We start from the raw sequence: 21,169 nt of genomic DNA on the forward strand, positions 1-21,169 counted from the left end.
TACAAAAGTCCGTTTTTTTTTAACTAAAAATAAAAATCCACGGTGAAAAGCAGCTACTAACATTTGTAATAATAAATAAATTGTAGTATCTAACAATTGTATTAAGTATAGAAGGCGTTTTAAAGTGATGTTAGATCATTACTATAATGCCTGCCATATGGGCGGAGTTAGTTCTTGCCCATTTCCAGCGCCTGCAGACTCGGAACGCAGCCCAGGATTTCGGCTCGGTTTCTCCGGCCCAGAGCGCGTTCCATTATTATAATTCGATGGTTGTGCCTCATTGGGGTTTTCTTAAAACCTGGAGCATGTTGCTGTTAAGATGTTCACTCTTCCCATGTTATTTTGCTAGGAACGTTGTAGAGATGTTTTCTTCGTGGTATTGTGTTTCTTTTGAATATACCTTTAAAATGACGACACAAGAGGTTGCAATTCAAAATTTAAAGCTATCCCCTTCTACCCCCCTTTGAAATTGGGAGAAACATCTTTTGTCCCTCAATCTTTTGAGGGAACATTATTTTAATAAGTATGGTGAAGGTTTTACATCGATATCTCAATCCGTTTGGAATATATCCAGGCGTATAAGGACTTAATTTACAACCTGATGTAACGTACCTACTATGTCTCTGGTGTATATTTTTCCTTCTATTATAAAATTTAAATGTATGTTTTAATACATATTTTAGTATTGCTATATTATTTAATGGCATCATTATATTGTTAAGTATAAGGCAATCATTTATAGTTAATGTTTACATCCCACTAAAAATTAAGTATTAATGGATAAAATGCATTAGTTCTATATTTTACTTTGGAGTAGGAATTGGGATTAGGCATTAGTGAAGTAGGACATACAATTTCTAAATTGTGATACGACAATAAAGAAGTTATTTATTGAGTGATCGATTAAAACCACTTCCACTGTTAGTGGTATTCCCTACCATGTAATCATGTGTAATAGTTATCACAATTTATTATGTATGAGCATTCAACAAATAACGAAACTGTATTGTTTTACTCTGTTAATTCTTCAGAATAAAGGATAAAACAAAAACACAGAAAAAGTAACGTAACACTTTTATTCCTGCTTAACACTCATCTTGTGGATTACATTTTCAGAACCAAACCAATTTTCTAGCGCGATTAATATATTTAGTTTTTTTACAAAATCTCTTTAAAAGCATCGTCAAGATTCACTAAAGTTATAATTGCAATGTCGCGTTGAAGAAGAATATTATGAAGGGCAGGAGTAGCAATTAGCAATTATTCCTGAATTCTGAATAAGTATGCTGTTTATCAGGAACAAACTGTACTTCCTTTTCGTTGGGTGTTCGCTGCTCTGTGTTATGCCGTGTGTTGCGGCAAGATTTCGAAGGACTAGATTGGTTTTCGATCGTGATATCTCTATCCAAATTAAAAACTTCAACATCAGAAGAATGAGGATATTCATCTGAAACACTTAATTTCAAATTTACGTTTGTATCCTTACTCAGGTTAGGACTATTTTTGTTAAAGTATGTACTGTAAATTTCCTTAAATACTAAAAATGGAATGCTGTAATCAGTATTTGGAATATTTACCAAACAATGCTTCGTATATTCTTCTCCCAAAATTCTTGAGAGTTGTATAAAACTTGTTAAAGACATTGTACTCTTACTAGGTAAGGTAACAGTAGCTTGGTTTAGAACGTATAAATTACTTATGACTGACAAAAACTCCTTCAGTGTTATTTCTGTGTCCGAACCTATTAATTTCACCTTATCTTCACTGGATTCGTTATAACCTGATTCACTTGTATACTTATCGTAAATTTCCTTGAATATTAAGTAGGGTATGGGGACTTTTAGGTTACGAACCAAGACTTTGATAAGTTTTTTATCATCGAGTGATAAACTGTCGATGTAAGTGCTGTAGATTTCGTAAGGTACAACTTCATTATTGGTTGTGATGATGAAGTTCTGATGAGGAGTAGTTGCGCTAGCGACAATGTTCGCTACTGTCGTGGGGTCTATATATTCACCTGTCGACAACAGTGTACCAGACGGTTCCGAACCACTACCACTCTGGTGCATAAATGTGATGTAATCGTAGCAATGGTACGGTACCAAAAGACCACTGGGCAGCTGAACAAATCCCTCATCGCTGTTCACGCTAGAAGGAAAACTCTTCATTACATGAGAGAATTTATCCAGAGGTCCACTGAACAGATGAGGCACTGTTAACACACACTCTTCCGGAATTTTCATACTGTCGACAATATCTTTAAACTGGCTAGTTGTCATAACGCAGCCGTCGTAGAATGACACCACATTGTCGTCAGAATATTCTTCGTTTCTTTCTTCATTATCAGAAGCGGTAGACGATGAATCCGGAGAACGATTTCCACCATTCGAGGATTCTCTCAAATTGTGTTGGTCTGTATTTGCAAAGCCTTGGTGCGACTCTTGTAAAGATGTATCTGCAACAGTCAAAATTGAATAATTGTTCTTACGTATCCAATCCACTGTACAATTACGTGTTGATTTACAACATGTCATGTTAACAACATTATCATGTCATTCATTAACCACTAAAACCGATACCCTTATAACTTATAAATGATAACAAATGAGGTTTCAGAAGTCTTAGCAATCCAAAAGGTTGATTACAGGAATCGAAACGGAATCGTCTATCATGAGAACTGTTGGACACCAAATAAACCAAGCACACTAGTAAGCACTTAGATGTGCGTATAAACTAGTAGCAACGCGTATGTGCCGTTCACATTGATCAGTACTGGCAAGCGGACGTATGAACAAGCGAGTGCTAAAGTTAAAACAGCCGCCTCTTTCAGTAAAACTAATTTCTTCTATAGACTAGCCTCATGCATCCACAGGGCAGGGACACATTAACTTGATTAATAGTGTGCTTAGTTTTTTGCTGTTCATGTTTTTCATCATGGATGGATTCATTCATGAGGGCTCTATGAGTAATAGCTGAAATCTAAGGAAAAAGAGTAATATATGATACAACCTCAAAGTTGCAGAGGTTATATTAAAGTCTTGAAAAATTCGATGATATTCCCCATTTTCTATTCTGTCTGCAAAATGTTTATTTAGCCATTTTTCTCTAAATGGTCTATACCTAACAATCTGACTAAGCTTTAAAATATCATTTTCTGTGGCTGAAACTGGAACCGCAATTGCGCATAGTATGACTACACACCTAGTACCTAGTTCAGGCGTGCTTGGCCAAGCGTACTTTTTCAGATTATCTGTCGAAGCTGCTTCCAATGTGAACGCGGCCACAGTCATGTTTGAAAACAAGCAGCGAAGAAAAAGTTCTGAGATCAAATGGATATAACTGTTTCTGTATCCCGATAAATAACAAAATATTGAAGAGTTTGAACTTATTAGTAGCATTATTATTGTTATACTGTGTATTCCAGAAAGTAGGAAAATATTTGAAGACATGGTTCAATAGGTGAAAAGAAACAAAAATTGGCCCTCTACTCGTATGGTCCATTTCGCTTCGTTTAACCTGTCTGCCTATGGTTTTGTACATTAGTATGTTTTACTGAAATGTTACATTATGCTGGAAAAAAACTACGTAAAAATGCTTCAAAATGACGCCCTTTAAAAATGTTAAAGCAAATATTCATGAAAACCGACTAGAAGAGGAAAACTGTCTAGACGAATACAAGATAACTTGTAAAAAAGCTTAATACCTTATTTGATATGAACAGATCATAAGTAACGGAATAAATGCGTGTTCACTCATGCAATCTGTATTCTGTTTAGGTTATTAACTGCAGTGGATTGTACGAGAGTAATAAACATACAGTTATTCCGTTAGTTGCCTTCCGTTAATAACAGTGTTAACATTTTTATACTTTTACAAACTATATGTTACGCGTATAGACAATTTCTTTCTCTGCTAGTCGGTATTCATTAAGTTTAGCTTTATAATTTTTAAAAGGCTACCATTTTGAAACTATTAACGATGGATTTTTTATTGCAGCAGGTAATAAATATCACAATAATAATTATGAACATGCATAGTTTCTAACTTATAACCTTTTTCATTTGAAACACAGACAGATAGAAGGCGATAAACAAAGCGAATAGATCATAGTGTTGGAGAATCTTTTGTTTCTTCTATTCAACCATATCCCAAAATATTTCCTCAATTTTTGAACACTCTGTATATACTAGATCAGTTCTACGAAAATGATAAAATGCCGATCTGAACTATCTTATCTCCGATCAATCTTCATGCGATTCATTGAAACGTTTTTAAGTTCTACGTCAAAGTAGCGCTGAGAAGGTTTGGAGAGATTGTTTAAAATTTAGGCAGTACACCTTAAACCCACTCGACACTTGTTTAAAATTTATGATTTTTATAACATTTAAAGTAATGTAGTTTCTTAGCAATATTTTAATTTGAAAATAATGAATTCATATTATAATGAATTTATTTAATATTAAATTTTACTACTATTGTTATTAAGCTGAAAAACTGCGTTATTGTGAAACTTATATTTCATCAGTGTAAAAAGGCGAAACAATGTCAATACAAAATATACTCAAATATTATAAGTTCCCTTAATCAAGTAGTTAAAATATAAAACTACACCGTATTTATAGAGCAAACAGGACTATTAAAGTATAAAGCACTCTAGTAATAATTTATCTTAGAATAATCCAGACATGCATATCTGACATAGAATAGAATGTTCCCGAACTCCCCTTACAAACATCGGGATATTATTCAGTAAAATAGAAACTAAAAATAACCATGTTTTACATATATATATATATATATATATATATATATGTATCGTTAACTAACTGTTGTGTTTCTTTAATCCATTGTCATGTGCATATCAGCTACATATTAGATTACAGCTACAAAATGGGTACCATTAACAGTAATTCCTCACTTTAAATAACTTATTAAAAATATTTTAACTAGTATCAAACAGGAGGAAATTTAAAATATGGAATTAAAAACACCTAAAAGCCAGAAGGGATGCCAAGAGTTTTGAAAATTGTATTACAAATACAAAACCATCTTAGTGTTGAGAATTGGATAATAGCGAACACGAATAGCGATAATTAGCAAAAATAATTGTTTTGCTAAACTTCATTTTTGCCCTATTCAAAATGAGATAAGTATAACCTAACGATTCTTCAAAAGTATTATATAAAAATTATCACACTTGTTAATATTTGTTTGTATGTATAATATAAAAATATAAATAAATTATAGTTTTTTAAATAAGTTTTAAAATGATTCAATCAGCTAAATAGTATGAGAATAACTTTGTATCGGAAGATATAAATCTGTGCAGGCCTAACAGTAAACATGTTTAATTATTTATAGAATAAATCATTGCCATGTAATGTAAATTCATATGTTAAATACTTTAACCAATTATTACAGGGCTGACTGTAACATTACAAAAAATCGCCTTTTGATTTAGTATCGCGGATCCCTTGGAACATATGCCTAGGTAAGGAGAAAATTCTTATAACAATTTGAGTTATTATGAGAACGGAGTTATTGTTATTTGAAAGAATATATTGTAATTACTTACCAACCAACAAATTATTGTCTGATTGCGCTACACATTAACTATGTAGTTTATCAATTGCTTGTTTGTCTTCCTGCTGTTAACTTTAAAACCTTAGCACAAATTAAAACACGTACAAGAAAATACTGGTTTGCCATACTATATATTCATATTAATTATTTTTATTAAGGAAATTAATGGCAATACATGTTTCTTCCTATATTTCATTGACCTATTGCGAAGTAATTGAACTGTTTATGATGATGTTGAGTTCCAAAATTAATCTTTATTATGATTTTGTATCAATGTTCTATTTCAATACTTATGTCGAGTCGCGTGGTCTATTCATCTGTGAGTCTGTTGGTGGACTGTCTGTATCTCGAATTCGGTTTCACAACTCACGAAAGAAACAACAGCTGGAAAATACATTTGTTAAATTAAAAAGTACAATATTGATTTACAAAGTATAGCTGACACATCAGCGGGGCCTGTATCGTATACCTTTGAACACCTGAAATGAGTTGTGTATGGAAATCAAATCATGCTTTTATAAGGAAGAAAATTGTACTCACCTGAGTTCCTATAATAACTCGGAGGCATATTAACGAAGTGTGCAGTGCGTGTTGGTGATTTTTCTTTGAAATAATTAAATATTTTCTTAGATCCAGGCAAACTGGGCTTATTGTGTCTATGAAAATACTCCGGATTTTCATTATTTTCTGTCCTATCCGACAATGTTTCAGGATGGTTCCAGTCAAGAAAAGTGTGAGGGTTTTCATTTTCCTCTTGTGGCTCAGTCGTGTCGATTCCAGAATCATCAACTACTCGAGTAACATATGACGATGGATATACACTCTCTGGATGTTGTGTTGTCGTTGAAGAAAGTTCAGGTTCCCGAGAGTGCCCATCAACACTTAAGCTACTTGTTACGTATGATTCAGGATCTGATTCATTTTCTGAAGGATAGAGTGATTTTATACTAATTGAATCAGGTGTAACAGACTGACTTTGGGTACTACCTCGTGGCACAGTTACTCCTATTCTAGAATCACCAACCAGCGGCTTGCCATATGTTTGTGTGTGGACGACTCCTTTGATAGATTGTGTTGCCTCAGCAGGCAATGCAGGTCTCCTAGGGTACCCTTCAACACTTGAAGTAGGAGTAACATATAAATAGGGGTTGGTTTGGTACCCAGATTGATAAAATTTAACAGGTTCTCCAGGATGATTCTGTGTGCTTAATTGTGACTCGGATAGGCCTACTACAGAATCAACCACTCGAGCATCGTGTATCGAAGGGTATACACTTCCTGGTGGTAGTTGTGTGGTTGTAGAAGGCAATGTAGGTCGCGTGGAATAACCGTTCACGTTTGGTGTATTCGTAACGTATGAATCAGGATCGGTTTCATAACCGTATGTGTCAGGATATTTTCCAGCAATTAATTGGGTTTTACCAGATAATATTTGAGTGCCGTCTTGCGATTGAGGTGTTCCTACTCCAGAATCAACTACTGGAGCAACTTGTTTCGATGAGTAGCCATTGCCAGGTTTTTGTTGTTTATTAGTAGTAGGCAATCCAGGTTGCGTAGAATATCCGGCATTGTTTTGCGTATCTGTAACGTATGGATCACGATCGGATTCATAACCGTATGTGTCAGGATATTTTCCAGCAATTAACTGAGTTTTACCAGGTAATATTTCTGTGCCGTCTTGCGATTGAGGTGTTCCTACTCCAGAATCAACTACTGGAGCAACTTGTTTCGATGTGTAGCCATTGCCTGGTCTTTGTTGTGTAGTAGAAGTAGGCAATCCAGGTTGAGTTGAGTATCCATCATTATTTTGCGTATCTGTAACGTATGGATCAGGATCGGATTCATAACCGTATGCATCAGGATATTTCCCTGCAACTAATTGAAGTGCATCAAGTAGCATTTTTGTGTTTCCATGCGATTGAGGTATTCCCACCCCAGAAGTAGGCAATCCAGGTTGGGTTGAATATCTGTCAGGTTCAGTGTTATAACCATATATATAATGTAATTTTCCAGCAATTAATTGAGTTTTACTAGGTAATTTTTGCGTGCCTTCTTGCGATTGAAGTGTTTCTACTCCAGAATCACTCCCAGTTTGTAGTTGTGTGGTTGTAGTAGGCAATCCAGGTCGCGTTGAATAACCGTCCACATTTGGTGTATCCGTAATGTACGAATCAGGATCGTTTTCATAGCCGTATGGGTCAGGATATTTCCTTGCAATTAATTGAGTTATACCAGGTAATTTTTGTGTCCTTTCTTGCGACTGAGGTGTTCCTACTCCAGAATCAACTACTGGCGCAACTTGTTTCGATGGGTAGATACTCCCTGGTTGTTGTTGTGAAGTAGAAGTAGGCAATCCAGGCTGAGTTGAATATCCATAATTGTTTTGCGTATCTATAACGTATGGATCAGGATCAGATTCATAACCGTATGCATTAGGATATTTCCCTGCAACTAATTGAGGTGCATCAAGTATGTTTTTTGTGTTTCCATGCGATTGAGGCATTCCCACCCCAGAAATAGGCAATCCAGGTTGAGTTGAATATCTGTCATTGTTTTGCGTATCTGTAAGGTAAGAATCAGGTTCAGTTTTATAACCATATATATCATGTAATACTCCAGCAATTAATTGAGTTTTACCAGGTAATTTGTGTGTGCCTTCTTGCGATTGAGGTGTTCCTACTCCAGAATCACTCCCAGTTTGTAGTTGTGTGGTTGTAGTAGGCAATCCAGGACGCGTTGAATAACCGTTCACATTTGGTGTATCCGTAATGTACGAATCAGGATCGGTTTCATAACCGTATGCATCAGGATATTTCCCTGCAACTAATTGAGGTGCATCAGGTAAGTTTTGTGTGTTTCCATGTGATTGAGGTGTTCCTACTCCAGAATCAACTACTGGAGCAACTTGTTTCGATGGGTAGATACTCCCTGGTTGTTGTTGTATAGTAGAAGTAGGCAATCCAGGTTGCGTAGAATATCCGGCATTGTTTTGCGTATTTGTAACGTATGGATCTCGATCGGATTCATAACCGTATGTGTCAGGATATTTTCCAGCAATTAACTGAGTTTTACCAGGTAATATTTGTGTGCCGTCTTGCGATTGAGGTGTTCCTACTCCAGAATCAACTACTGGAGCAACTTGTTTCGATGTGTAGCCATTGCCTGGTCTTTGTTGTGTAGTAGAAGTAGGCAATCCAGGTTGAGTTGAGTATCCATCATTATTTTGCGTATCTGTAACGTATGGATCAGGATCGGATTCATAACCGTATGCATCAGGATATTTCCCTGCAACTAATTGAGGTACATCAAGTACGTTTTTTGAGTTTCCATGCGATTGAGGCATTCCCACCCCAGAAGTAGGCAATCCAGGTTGGGTTGAATATCTGTCAGGTTCAGTGTTATAACCATATATATAATGTAATTTTCCAGCAATTAATTGAGTTTTAATAGGTAATTTTTGCGTGCCTTCTTGCGATTGAGGTGTTCCTACTCCAGAATCACTCCCAGTTTGTAGTTGTGTGGTTGTAGTAGGCAATCCAGGACGCGTTGAATAACCGTCAACGTTTGGTGTATCCGTAATGTACGAATCATGATCGTTTTCATAGCCGTATGCATCAGGATATTTCCCTGCAAGTAATTGAGGTGCATCAGGTAAGTTTTGTGTGTTTCCATGTGATTGAGGCGTTCCGACTCCAGAATCACTAATCAATTGGGTTTCACATATTGATGGATAATTACTCCCTGGTTGTAGTTGTGTGGTTGTAATAGGCAACTCAGGTCGCGTTGAATAATCGTCCACGTTTGGTGTATCCGTAACGTATGAATCAGGATCGGTTTTATAATCGTATGAGTCAGGATATTTCCTTGCAAGTAATTGAGTTATACCAGGTAGTTTTTGTGTCCTTTCTTGCGACTGAGGTGTTAATACTCCAGAATCAACCACTCGAGCAGCTTGTTTCGATGGGTAGACACTCTGTGGTTGTCGCTGTGTAGTAGAAGTAGGCAATCCAGGTTGCGTTGAATATCCGCCATTATTTTGCGTATCTGTAACGTAAGAATCAGGTTCAGTTTCATACCCATATGGATCACGTAATTTTCCTGCAATTGAATGAGTTTTACCAGGTAATATTTGTGTGCCGTCTTGTGATTTAGGTGTTCCTACTCTAGAATCAACTACTGGAGCAACTTGTTTCGATGGGAAGACATTGCTTGGTTGTTGTTGTGTAGTAGAAGTAGGCAATCCAGGTTGAGTTGAATATCCGGCATTGTTTTGCGTATCTGTAACGTATGGATCAGGATCGGATTCATAACCGTATGTGTCAGGATATTTCCATGCAATTAATTGAGGTACATCAGGTAAGTTTTGTTTGTTTCCATGCGATTGATGCATTCCCATTCCAGAATCATCAATCACTCGAGCACCATGTATTGATGTATAGATCTTCCGTAGTTTTTGATGTATGGTAGTAGTAGGGAATCCAGGTTGCGTAGAATATCCATAATTGTCTCGCGTATCTGTAACGTATGAATCAGGATCAGTATCATAACCGTATGCATCAGGATATTTCCCTGCAACTAACTGAGGTGTATCAGGTAAGTTTTGTGTGTTTCCATGCAAGTGAGGCGTTTACGACTCCAGAATCACTCACAGGGTGTAGTTGTGTGGTTGTAGTAGGCAATTCAGGACGCGTTGAATAACCGTCCACATTTGGTGGGTCGGTAACGTATGGGTCAGGATTGGATTCATAACCGTATGCATCAGGATATTTCCCTGCAACTAATTGAGGTGCACCAGGTACGTTTTGTGAGATTCCATGCCGTTGAGGCATCCCTATTCCAGAAGTCGGCAATCCAGGTTGCGTTGAATATCCGTCATTATTTTGCGTATCTGTAACGTAAGAATCAGGTTCAGTTTTATAACCATATAGATCATGTAATTTTCCAGTAATTAATTGAGTTTTACTAGGTAATTTGTGTGTGCCTTCTTGCGATTGAGGTGTTCCTACTCCAGAATCACTCCCAGTTTGTAGTTGTGTGGTTGTAGTAGGCAATCCAGGACGCGTTGAATAACCGTCAACGTTTGGTGTATCCGTAATGTACGAATCAGGATCGGTATCATAACCGTATGCATCAGGATATTTCCCTGCAACTAATTGAGGTGCATCAGGTAATTTTTGCGTGTCTCCATGCGATTGAGGCGTTCCGACTCCAGACTCACCAATCAATTGAGTTTCACATATTGATGGATAATTACTCCCTGGTTGTAGTTGTGTGGTTGTAGCAGGTAATCCAGGTCGCGGTGAATACCCGTCATTGTTTTGCGTATCTGTAACGTGTGAATCAGGTTCGGTTTCATAACCATATGAATTAGAATATTTACATGCAATTAACTGAGTTATATCAGGTAACTTCTGTGTGCTTTCTTGTGACTGAGGTGTTCCTACTCCAGAATCAACCACTCGAGCAACGTGTTTCGATGTGTAAACACTCCCTGGTTGTTGTTTCGTTGTAGCAGGTAATCCAGGTCGCAATGAATATCCGTCCACATTTGGCATATCCGTAACGTAAGAATCAGATTGAGTTACATACCCATATGGATCAGGATATGTTTCTGCAACTAACTGACGTGTGCCTGGCAAGTTTTGTGTGCTTCCATGCGACTGAGGGGTTTCTATTCTAGAATCATAAACCTCTTGACTCCCATATATCAATGGATAGACGCTCCCCGGCTGCAGCTGTGTCGTTGTAGTAGGGGAATCATATTGCGTTGAATACCCGTCAATGTTCAACGTATCTTTTACGTTAGTATTAGGTTCGGTTTTGTATCCATATGGATCGTATATTGATGTATCTTTATTGATGGTGTATGGAGGCATTTTATTTGTGTTGTCATAACCAAGTAATTTCAAGGAATCCGTGGATTCACCTATATTATGGTGGCTTGCAAAAGGAGATTTATCTGTACGCCCGCCGTCTTTCTTATTATTACTAGTATCATGACCTTTGTGTTGTGAAATTATTTTGTCGCTCTCTGAGGAACTCTTTCCAGGGTATTTGGGCGTTCTATTTGATTGTCCGTAACCAAATATTTCTAAATATTCTTCTATATCAGGATTGCTAGTTAAAGGAGTGTCAACTCCATAGCCATATACTTGCATATTTTCAGCAAGCGGAGGGTCGTATGGTAGTATTTTACCAGGATCATTTATTAATGGATTATTTTCAGTATATTTCGGAGGTACATTGGTGTTTCCATATCCAAATATGATCGTTTTGTCTTCAGTTTCAGAATGTTTGCTTGGAATCTCATAACTATTACCGTATATATTTATAAGCCCCTTTGTATCAAACTGGTTGCCTGGAGGAGATTCATTTCGCAAGTTATTTGCTTTCTCAGGATCAGAATGATTGATTATAGGAGAGCTTTCGTCTCCATAATTGAGTGTGTCTCCGGATTCAGTATCGTCAATGCTGGGTAAGAGTGTGATATCTGTGCCATATGGCACATCCTGTGGCACTGTAGGGGAATCTAATGGTTCTAGTTTCAATTTAGAAAAATCTATATTGTCCTTAAGGATTGGGGAATCATTTCTTATCTCTTCCTTATCTGTTTTGTAAGTTTCAGAAACAACCTGAAATTTATTCTGAGGTATGTAGCCTTGGAACCTATAATCATTATACTCGGTTTCGGGGATTTGCTGTCGAATCCAAGGAAATCCATTTCGATCAATATAAAATGTCCCCTTTCCCCATTTACCTGAGGGCGATTCTTTAATATTTGTGTTTCCTTGTGAAGTATAATCGTGTTTGCTGTTTATTACCAAAGGGAATTTGTTTTTCAAGTCAAATTTGTCGTGCTCTGAAATTCCATCCAAACCAGCTCTCAAATATTCTTCTCTATATGGCTTCGCTTTAGGTTGTTTACAAGTACAAAGAAATTGTGAACTACCCGCAGGATAATTAATGTATCTTATCACGTGTTTAGGCTTATCAATTATTCTTTTACATAAATGTAGTGGGTAGCGAGCTGAGCACTTGTTTTGTTGTAAACAGATATTTTTAACCGCAATAGAATAAGGGTCATGTTGTTGTACGCAGTTAGACCGCTTGAAGACAGGTTTATCATCCAATTTAGGGGAGACCACGTCGCTTCCACTCTTGAGCCCATTTTGTGTAAAAGTTGTTTCCTGTAAAAACATTGGTGGGATTAGAAAGAAATATTGTTTTTTGTGTTTTTGTTTGTAAAAGTTGTGTATATTCCTGAATGGGAACCAAGCACGGTGGAGGTACAAATTAATCGAGTTTTATATTTGTGCTTAAAAATTCTCCGTTTAAGAAAACATAACACTACATATTGTACATTCCTAAAACCGGTGGAAAATGTTACTCCATTAACAACATATTTAAGTCGTGGGCTCTTTCAGTTCTACATTTAGTGGTACAACGTCACTTCCTGTTGTTAACAATATCTTGTGCTATTTTCCTTTATTTTTTGAGTTGATTTTCATTCGCATGCATTGATAGAGTATTACTGCCTACTATTTCTTGTTTGCAGAAGATTAAAGAAGAGTATAAAGGCTATCAAACATTAACAGTAATTAAAAATAAAAGCACAGAATGAAAGCGTCAACAGTTTTATCTGGTAAAGGCCTGCCTAAAACTACATTTGCAGAATTAAACTCTCAAACTTGGAGTAACTGATATAATAACTTGTTTCGAAGGACGCTTTATTGCAAAACCTAATGTACTTGAGCGGATGGAAATCAGACCATAAAACTTTATGATCGATAAACTGATTAAAATTGATGCAAAAAGAGTAGAAAAGAGCCAAAATAGAATTAAAAGAGAAAAAATAAAGAGGAAAGTGAAGAAAAGACTATTAAAGATAAGAAGAACATGGTAATGTTAAACTCGTCTCGCCCACTAACTGCTGAGTATATTGACGCAACTTTATTGAAATATATTTAATTTTATGGAAAATACAAAATATTTAATATTTACGAACATGTAGTTTGTTTTATATATATGTATGTATGTATTTATTTATATTTGTATACCGTATGTTCACAAAAGGGTGTCACTAACTTCTGTGCCTCAAAGTAATCATCATTTCAAACAAGACCAAATGTTTGCTGCTCCCGGCTTGTGCGAGTGCCTTTGAAGTGGTCGTGTTCGCTTATTTTTTCGGATTTCGTTAAAATAAGTACCGTTGGATACGTAATGAAATAGTTCAAATAGTTGGTGTGTAGTCAATATTTTATAACTATACTGTTCTTTGTTCTTGTACTTTTATTTCAACACTTCTCAAAAGAAGTCATTTTGTTAATATTAAAGGAAATAAAAAAATTGTTTTGCCAATTTGTTTCTTATCTATTAAAAACTATGTGCCAAATTTTGTTTCTTTAGCTTAAGTATTTTTCAAGATAATAAGTTTTTTATAAAAGATACAAAATGGCAGCTGCCGGCTACATGAAACATTTCTCGACCTATGTTTATATGACATATTTGATTTTAAATGATAAGAACTATCATGCCACAGACGTTTTTGACGCCCTTTTGTGAACAAACTGTGTGTGTTTACGTGTATATGTAATATACATATAACATATATGTGTGTGTGTGTGTGTGTGTGTGTTTTATTTTAAACTTATTTGCAATACAAATTATATATTGAATGGCCCTGCTTAGTAACTTCTATATAACAACTATTGCTAAACAGTTTGCTATTTATTTAATGCAGACACCTTCCCCGCGCCTGGCTTCCCTTAAGAGAATTTCAGGTTAAATATTATTCTACTTATTGGCTACAATATACAACTATTTCGTGGTTATGTGTAATATAGAAGTATTCCTTAACACTCTTTCTTACCAAATTGTTTAACTAAAGATACACTTTTCCATTATATAAAACTTATATATCTTTACTAAATTAAAAATTGTATCGTCAATCGATTTTCGGTTGGGAGATATGTAGTATAATTTTCATTTACAATTCATAACTTGTTTATATAACTTTCTTGAAGAAAAAAAATAGAAAGAATTTTTTAATACGCCATGATGAATTAGACATTTAAGTAGGCATATAAAGCAATTATTAAAGTAAAAATTTTTGCAGTATGTACACGAGTTGTAGCTTCCTTAAGTTTTGAACCAATTCACTAATGGTCCAAGGAAATGTATTTATTTTTTATTTAATATAATTTAAGAATACAACAAGTTTTAAATAGTTTTTTCTTGACGAAATTATTTTTTTATAAACAAAAAGCATTGCCCTCCCTCAAGCCAGCATTAATATGCATATTGTAAAATTGTTATATCGATCCTTATCTTCAACAGTTTTTATTTGCGTCTGATCCTAAGATGTTCAATAATTGTGCTTTAATTTTTTACCACTCCTCGTGATATAAACGTATTTATATTTTCCTGTCTTCAGAAATTGTATCTTAAAGGGATGTCACCATAACATGTTTATTCAAAATTCAAAACAAAATATTTCCACCGAAAACCAAATTGTCCCACCTTAAAAGAAGCTCACTGTGACCCATGTTGCCATATGCATTATCAACTTCATGTATTTGCCTAATATGAAAATCTAAATTGTTGGGCGTATCACATGCCATATTATACACTCCGAAATGAGAATTAACGATTGGCTGTCTCATCCGAGAGGCGTACGCCAAAACACTTTATGTTAATACACTCCTACCGTGCTAAACTCTGTACAAATATGATGAAGATGTATTCTGTCGTATTAGAGGCTAATCGACTTGTCTGTACTGAGCCATTCGTATGGTAAAGATTAATGAAATCCATGTGGATAATGGGAATCCATAATTCATGGGAAAATGGCTCACCAACACAATAATTAACTGTCATGATCAAAATTATAATGTTGATAGTAAAAGCAAAATAACTACTGTTAAACTAAGTAAAGTGTACTTTTCAGCAATTTTCATTGTAATGGAATTGTTTACAATTACTAAAAAATATCGATCGGTTCATTTATTTCTTTATTATAGAATATGATATTTAAACCCGTGGGAAACGTATAGATTCACTTTGAATCTATTTTAGATAGTATTTTACCAAACAGGAATCTACAACAAATTTATGCCATAGATCAAGTTACTTTTTACTGGTTCCTAACAGTATTTTCCTAAAAGAGCAGGCTGTAATGGGTGGCATCTTGATTGTAATGATGGGTGATGTCTCGTTTAAAGATATAATTACTATTCAAACCATTTATTATTTAGATTAGTTTATAGAGATTTTTATTGATTATTAAGATAAAAATCCCAGTTTTTTTGGACTTAACCTTTGAAATACTAAAAGAGTATACACTTAAAAAAACTTGTGATGCGTTTTAACTATATGTTTAAAACGAGACATTTCCTATAACGGTACGATGAAAAATAATAAACATGCACGAGTTTTAAACTTGTTTTTATACAATGCCGTGTTTTTATTCAAACACATGGTTTTCTGGTTGTGTATACATCTTCATCAATAAGGAAAATATTTTCCTCCAGTGAACCTTAATATTTGCTGCTAGCTATTGCTGTTAAATCTTACTAAAAAGATAAAAAAGAAGAACTTGCGTTCGCCTTATAAATACTTTGCGTCTTACTACGGCCAGTACTATACATATTTTGATAAATCTGTTATCTTGTGCGAGAAATGGAATTGCTAAGAATACTAAGTAAAAGTATGTGTAACTACAGTGGATCGACCAGTGACCTTAAAAGCCAACGGTACCTACACGCAGCCATCTTGATTTTAGCCGCATAAGAAAAGAAAAATGTTAAACTGCACACAACTTTACTCTCTCATTTGAAGTAGAAGGGTAATGGAAAATGTTTCAATTTAAAGATACACTTAATACACGTCCAAAGGTTTTTTACATTTTAATCGATTACTCAAAATAAATCTGGAACGTTCTTATACTTCTTCTATTTTTTTATAAATAGGTCTTGGACGACAATTTAGATGCACCATAAGTACTCGTATATCGAAAGTGTTACGGTAAGTTGGTATAAATAGTTAAGAAAGTGCGGGGACATAATGCAAAAAAACCCAATAACTTAGTCTTACCAGTATGTGGGATATGAAGAAAGAATATTTTTTTTACATTCATATAATCAAAATAATAGTTTTCACACATCGTTCAACAAATCTTTGATTTGTACATGAAAGGTTTTAAGATACAAATGCGCATTTGCTAATCAACTATAGATTGGCGGATTAGAAACCAAAACATACTTTCCTTAAAAACTTGTACACCATGGACGAATGTAAAGTTCAGCAAGACTTTTTTCCCATATTTTGACTGTACTTGAAAGGATATTTATATTCCGTTACAAACTTGAGAAACCCCTGAAAATTATTTTCAGTACTTCCAACAATCGTCTGGAGTGTCATATTTATATTTTAGAACTAAAATCGTGTTCTTCAAGGTTATGCATTTTCTGCTTTCGTTCCAATATTTGCTTTAGTTTGTTGTCTTTTCTGCGCAGCGTGACTGCAGGATAAGATGTCGGTAGGGATTTTGTAGAATCAGAAGGCACAAATTATTAGTTTGGTGGCCTCGAAGGCAATGATCCTTTGGACAACTACATTTAATCAAACAATGTTTGAAGATGAAAGTGTAAATGAATGATAATTAAATTAATTATAGTTCCTTTATATTGCCCAATTCATTAAGTCAAATTGTCCCTTGCTATGCAATTGTTGCTATGGAATTCTACAACCCCTATTGCACATTTTTTTCAAGACAAATTCAAATCACAATGCTTTCAAAGACAATGCTATATTTAGCTTTATTTTGTAATTTATTTTTTCAGAACGAATGAATCACAGTCAAAAGTACTATTTTGAAATAATTGATCTATACTAAATGGCGTTGCTTACTTATAAGTAGGCTGCCAAGTAATTCTTACACTTGTAAGACACGTACTAATATGCGTTCAATTTCACTCAGTTATCGTTTTAACAAAAATTATAAAAATTAAAAATACAATTCAAGAACATGCAGCAGTGGGCGTGTAGGAAGCAATACGGTCCCGGGTTGTATGAGGTCAGGTCGCCCGCCACGCCGAGCCGTAGCTTGACTCAGAAAAAGATCTTGCTCAAATTGATTCGATGTTCAAGTAAATTAAAAAAAAACATTGTATGACTATTAAAATATATGGAAAATCAATAGATTTTTATGGTAGTAAGTAGTTGTAATTGATTTTTTTTTAGCAAAGGTTTCATATAGGTTAAAACATTGTATACTGAATTAGACAACTCTTTCCGTTATATCTTATTTCTTTTTTTAATTATAATTTTAAGTAGAAGCTGCACAAAAAAGTACTTAAACTTTTTCAAAAACTAGAACTAAATTCCACGAAAATTAATATTAATTTGAAACATTATTAAACTAGTACTTTTAATATTGTACGGATTTAATCAAATATTCTTAACTGCTTATACGTTGTAACCCTTACTGATTACATATTTCAAGTCATGTAAAAATCAAGAGTGTATTTAGATTAATAATTTCTTCTAAACGATATGAACAAAGTCATTTTCTCAACAAAACCCCAACTATTATTAGAAGTAGCACCCGCATAGAAAACCTATCACACTGTGCAAGAGCCAACCTTCCAATTTATACGCGTAGGTGAATTGGGCCACAGATTTTATGGAATGGCTGTATTATTTTAATGGGTAGTGTGGTGGGTATGGCGGTTATCACAAAAAGTAAAACAAGATATCCTTTACTTTGCTTATTAATTACGCAGGCCAGTACATTCACGACGTCTAAAATCTATAAAAGCTATAGAAGACATACTTGTGGCAGGACTAAAAATGTCTTAAACAATTGGAGTAAACATTTACTAGCCTCCTAACAACCTAATGGCAACACACAACTAATTTACAAAAAAGAATTTTAAAAGTACAAGCTTTGTAAAACATTATAGTTACAACTATACTGCTGCAATATTAGCAGCAGTACTATTTTGAAATAATTGATCTATACTAAATGGCGTTGCTTACTTATAAGTAGGCTGCCAAGTAACTAGCCTACTTAACCAGCTTACTTTGTTGGTTATAATAGTAGTCAACAAAGTATTGCTAACTACCCCCATGTTGCCGTATGGGTAATTAAAAATTCCTACTAGACCTGATTTAAGTGCGTTCTCCTGATTCTGGCTAAAAAGCGGTAACCATAAGGCAACCATACATACTCTCACAAAGGCGTTTTGGACGATTAAGGCAGGTTTAAAATACAAATATTAATGTCAGATTCTTCTATGTGCCTTATATCTATACACTTCACTGTTTATGGTTGAGTAACAGTAAGTGCTCAATAAGTGTTCGTAAGAGTTCATTTTGTAAGGAATATTTTGTTATGTTCAAATTTTCCTTCATATTATTACGAATCTTATACCATATTTTAACAACTTTGTTACACACAAACCATTAAAAGGGATGTTGCTAATGCTTCCGATGTATACGCACGTGAATTTATAATGTCAATGGCTAAGTTAATCGCGTACTTACTACAGAAGAGCGCTCTATTTCAACACTGGCATCGATAACACTTACAAGGAAAATTGCTATAGTTGCTCAACGAACGGATATAAACTCGTTTAGCAGATTCATTACAATTTACTCAAATACTTTGGTGTCGAAAACGTAAACATAACAAATAATACATCAAAACATATGTAAATATCAATAACATTGCATGTTTCAAAAGGACACAAACCAGAGACTATTTTTGAACCTTGACCAACTTTACTAAGCAGACCTCCGTAACAAGTGAGTGACTTTTAATGTTCCCTCAACTTACCATATCTTTACCACCACTATACGCAAGCTCCGCCAGTCAAATTTGCCAATGCCTTTATATTCTTTAAGCAAAATTTATAAGATAACATACATATCAAAGGTATTACATTACAGCTACAATTACCAAGGATATAGAACCACAGTCTATTAAAGTTTAGCGAAAATGTTTCATGGGAGAGATAAGCGAAAAAAGTTGCACTGAACATATAACATTGTGACTTTGTTTACCGTTTGTCTTTCTTCTCTGTGCATGTAATGTATATGTACAGTATGTACTCTTACCCTAAGACTTATCGACAATCGCCGAAATGCCTGTAATGTAACCGTCTTGCTATGCATTGCAAGCACAACAAATGGGGCATAAAACCCCTTAAACCCTTTTAACGTAATTTACCTGAGTGGTAGCCAGAGGCAAAAGCAGAAACACGCCGATAGTTAAAACTTTACAAATCATCCTGGAGCTAGCTCGTGCTTCACTCGGAACATTTTACCAGTAGAGTGGACCAGAGAGCGAGAGACGAGGACACCACACCGGTTTGTCTAAACTGATAGCGACAAGAACGATAAGGGACGTGCAGGACGTCCTTGGTTCGGACCCGGGGAATCAATGACCTGGTATAGAATGTGTGAATGCTGACCCGACATCCTCGCAGTGTATGATCTGCCCTGACCCGCTTGACCCTTGGTTGACACTCCAACACGGCTGACTGATCAGGTAACGTTCAAGGTTAACTGTGAGGTAATCACTCCATCGTGTTTAAGTAGGTTATTGTGTGACCACAAAATTCTACCGTGAAACTATTCAATTGTGAAGGTAACGTTCTATAATGAGATACACGTTCAATTATATAAACAATATCTTACAAACTCACATGACATAAACTGATAATTTCTGATCTCCTTAGCAGTTGTTCTTTTAAATATAACGTCGTCAAAATATTGTACAGTCACGCAATTTCTTCATAGAATTCAGATTCATGCAGCTGCATAACCAGAAACTAGCCAGTTTTGGATTGTTTTTGACATTAAGAATTGGACAGTTCTGGAAGAGTTTTCATATTCCATGTCTTGGCTCTCCTTCTCATCGGAGAAACTCTCCATGACTATATAGAAGAAATCTTAAATGTAACCATACGTTGAGTTGTATTTGATTTGTAAGATTTCTGACAACCGAACCCTTGTTATGATTTCAACAAAAAATAAGGAATAACCCCAAAAGGAACAAAGAGAACAGGGCAGGAGAGGAATATACTGTTTTCACTTTGAGGGAAGTTAAGTGTCCTTGGTTGTTTTAATATCTTTGTATGACCACGCTGGTGAGTAGATTTTCATTTTCATAACTTATTACCTATATCAATAAAAATATAAATAAGGCAGTACTATATGTCTACCACAACTTGTGTATTTAAAACTAGGTCGAATCTGATATTTAATTATATTGAATCGCAAAGTACTTTTGTGCTAGATGCGCCTTTTATTTAGAGATAGAATATAGAGTTTCTTATTGGAAAATATATACTGAAAAGTATGAATTATAAACAATTAGTATTAACAGATAATTTTATTGATTCGTTAGCATCGATGCGTTAAATCTAAGTTTATGAAGTGAAAAATTCATGGATTTGAGACAAGTAGCCTACTCGTACTTATTTATATCGCATTTCTACACTTTAGTCACTTAAGCAACTGAAACTCTTAAAAGCTTCCGGTTGGTACTGCTATCTGAAGACCTAGCAGCAGTATCACGCAC

General features: G+C 35.0%; 1 protein-coding gene across 1 annotated transcript; it reads right to left on the reverse strand.

Annotated features, from left to right (window-relative positions):
- Positions 1 to 1,059: 1,059 nt before the first annotated feature.
- Positions 1,060 to 19,941, reverse strand: LOC124369205. Its single transcript, XM_046827040.1, has 3 exons — positions 19,814 to 19,941; positions 6,124 to 12,770; positions 1,060 to 2,455 (listed from the first exon to the last, which is right to left on the reverse strand). Exons 2-3 carry the CDS (start codon positions 9,977 to 9,979, stop codon positions 1,254 to 1,256), a joined length of 5,058 nt encoding a protein of 1,685 aa, XP_046682996.1. The 5' UTR covers positions 9,980 to 12,770; positions 19,814 to 19,941; the 3' UTR covers positions 1,060 to 1,253.
- Positions 19,942 to 21,169: the final 1,228 nt, after the last annotated feature.

Source organism: Homalodisca vitripennis, chromosome X (assembly GCF_021130785.1).
Source record: "Homalodisca vitripennis isolate AUS2020 chromosome X, UT_GWSS_2.1, whole genome shotgun sequence".
NCBI lineage: Eukaryota > Metazoa > Arthropoda > Insecta > Hemiptera > Cicadellidae > Homalodisca > Homalodisca vitripennis.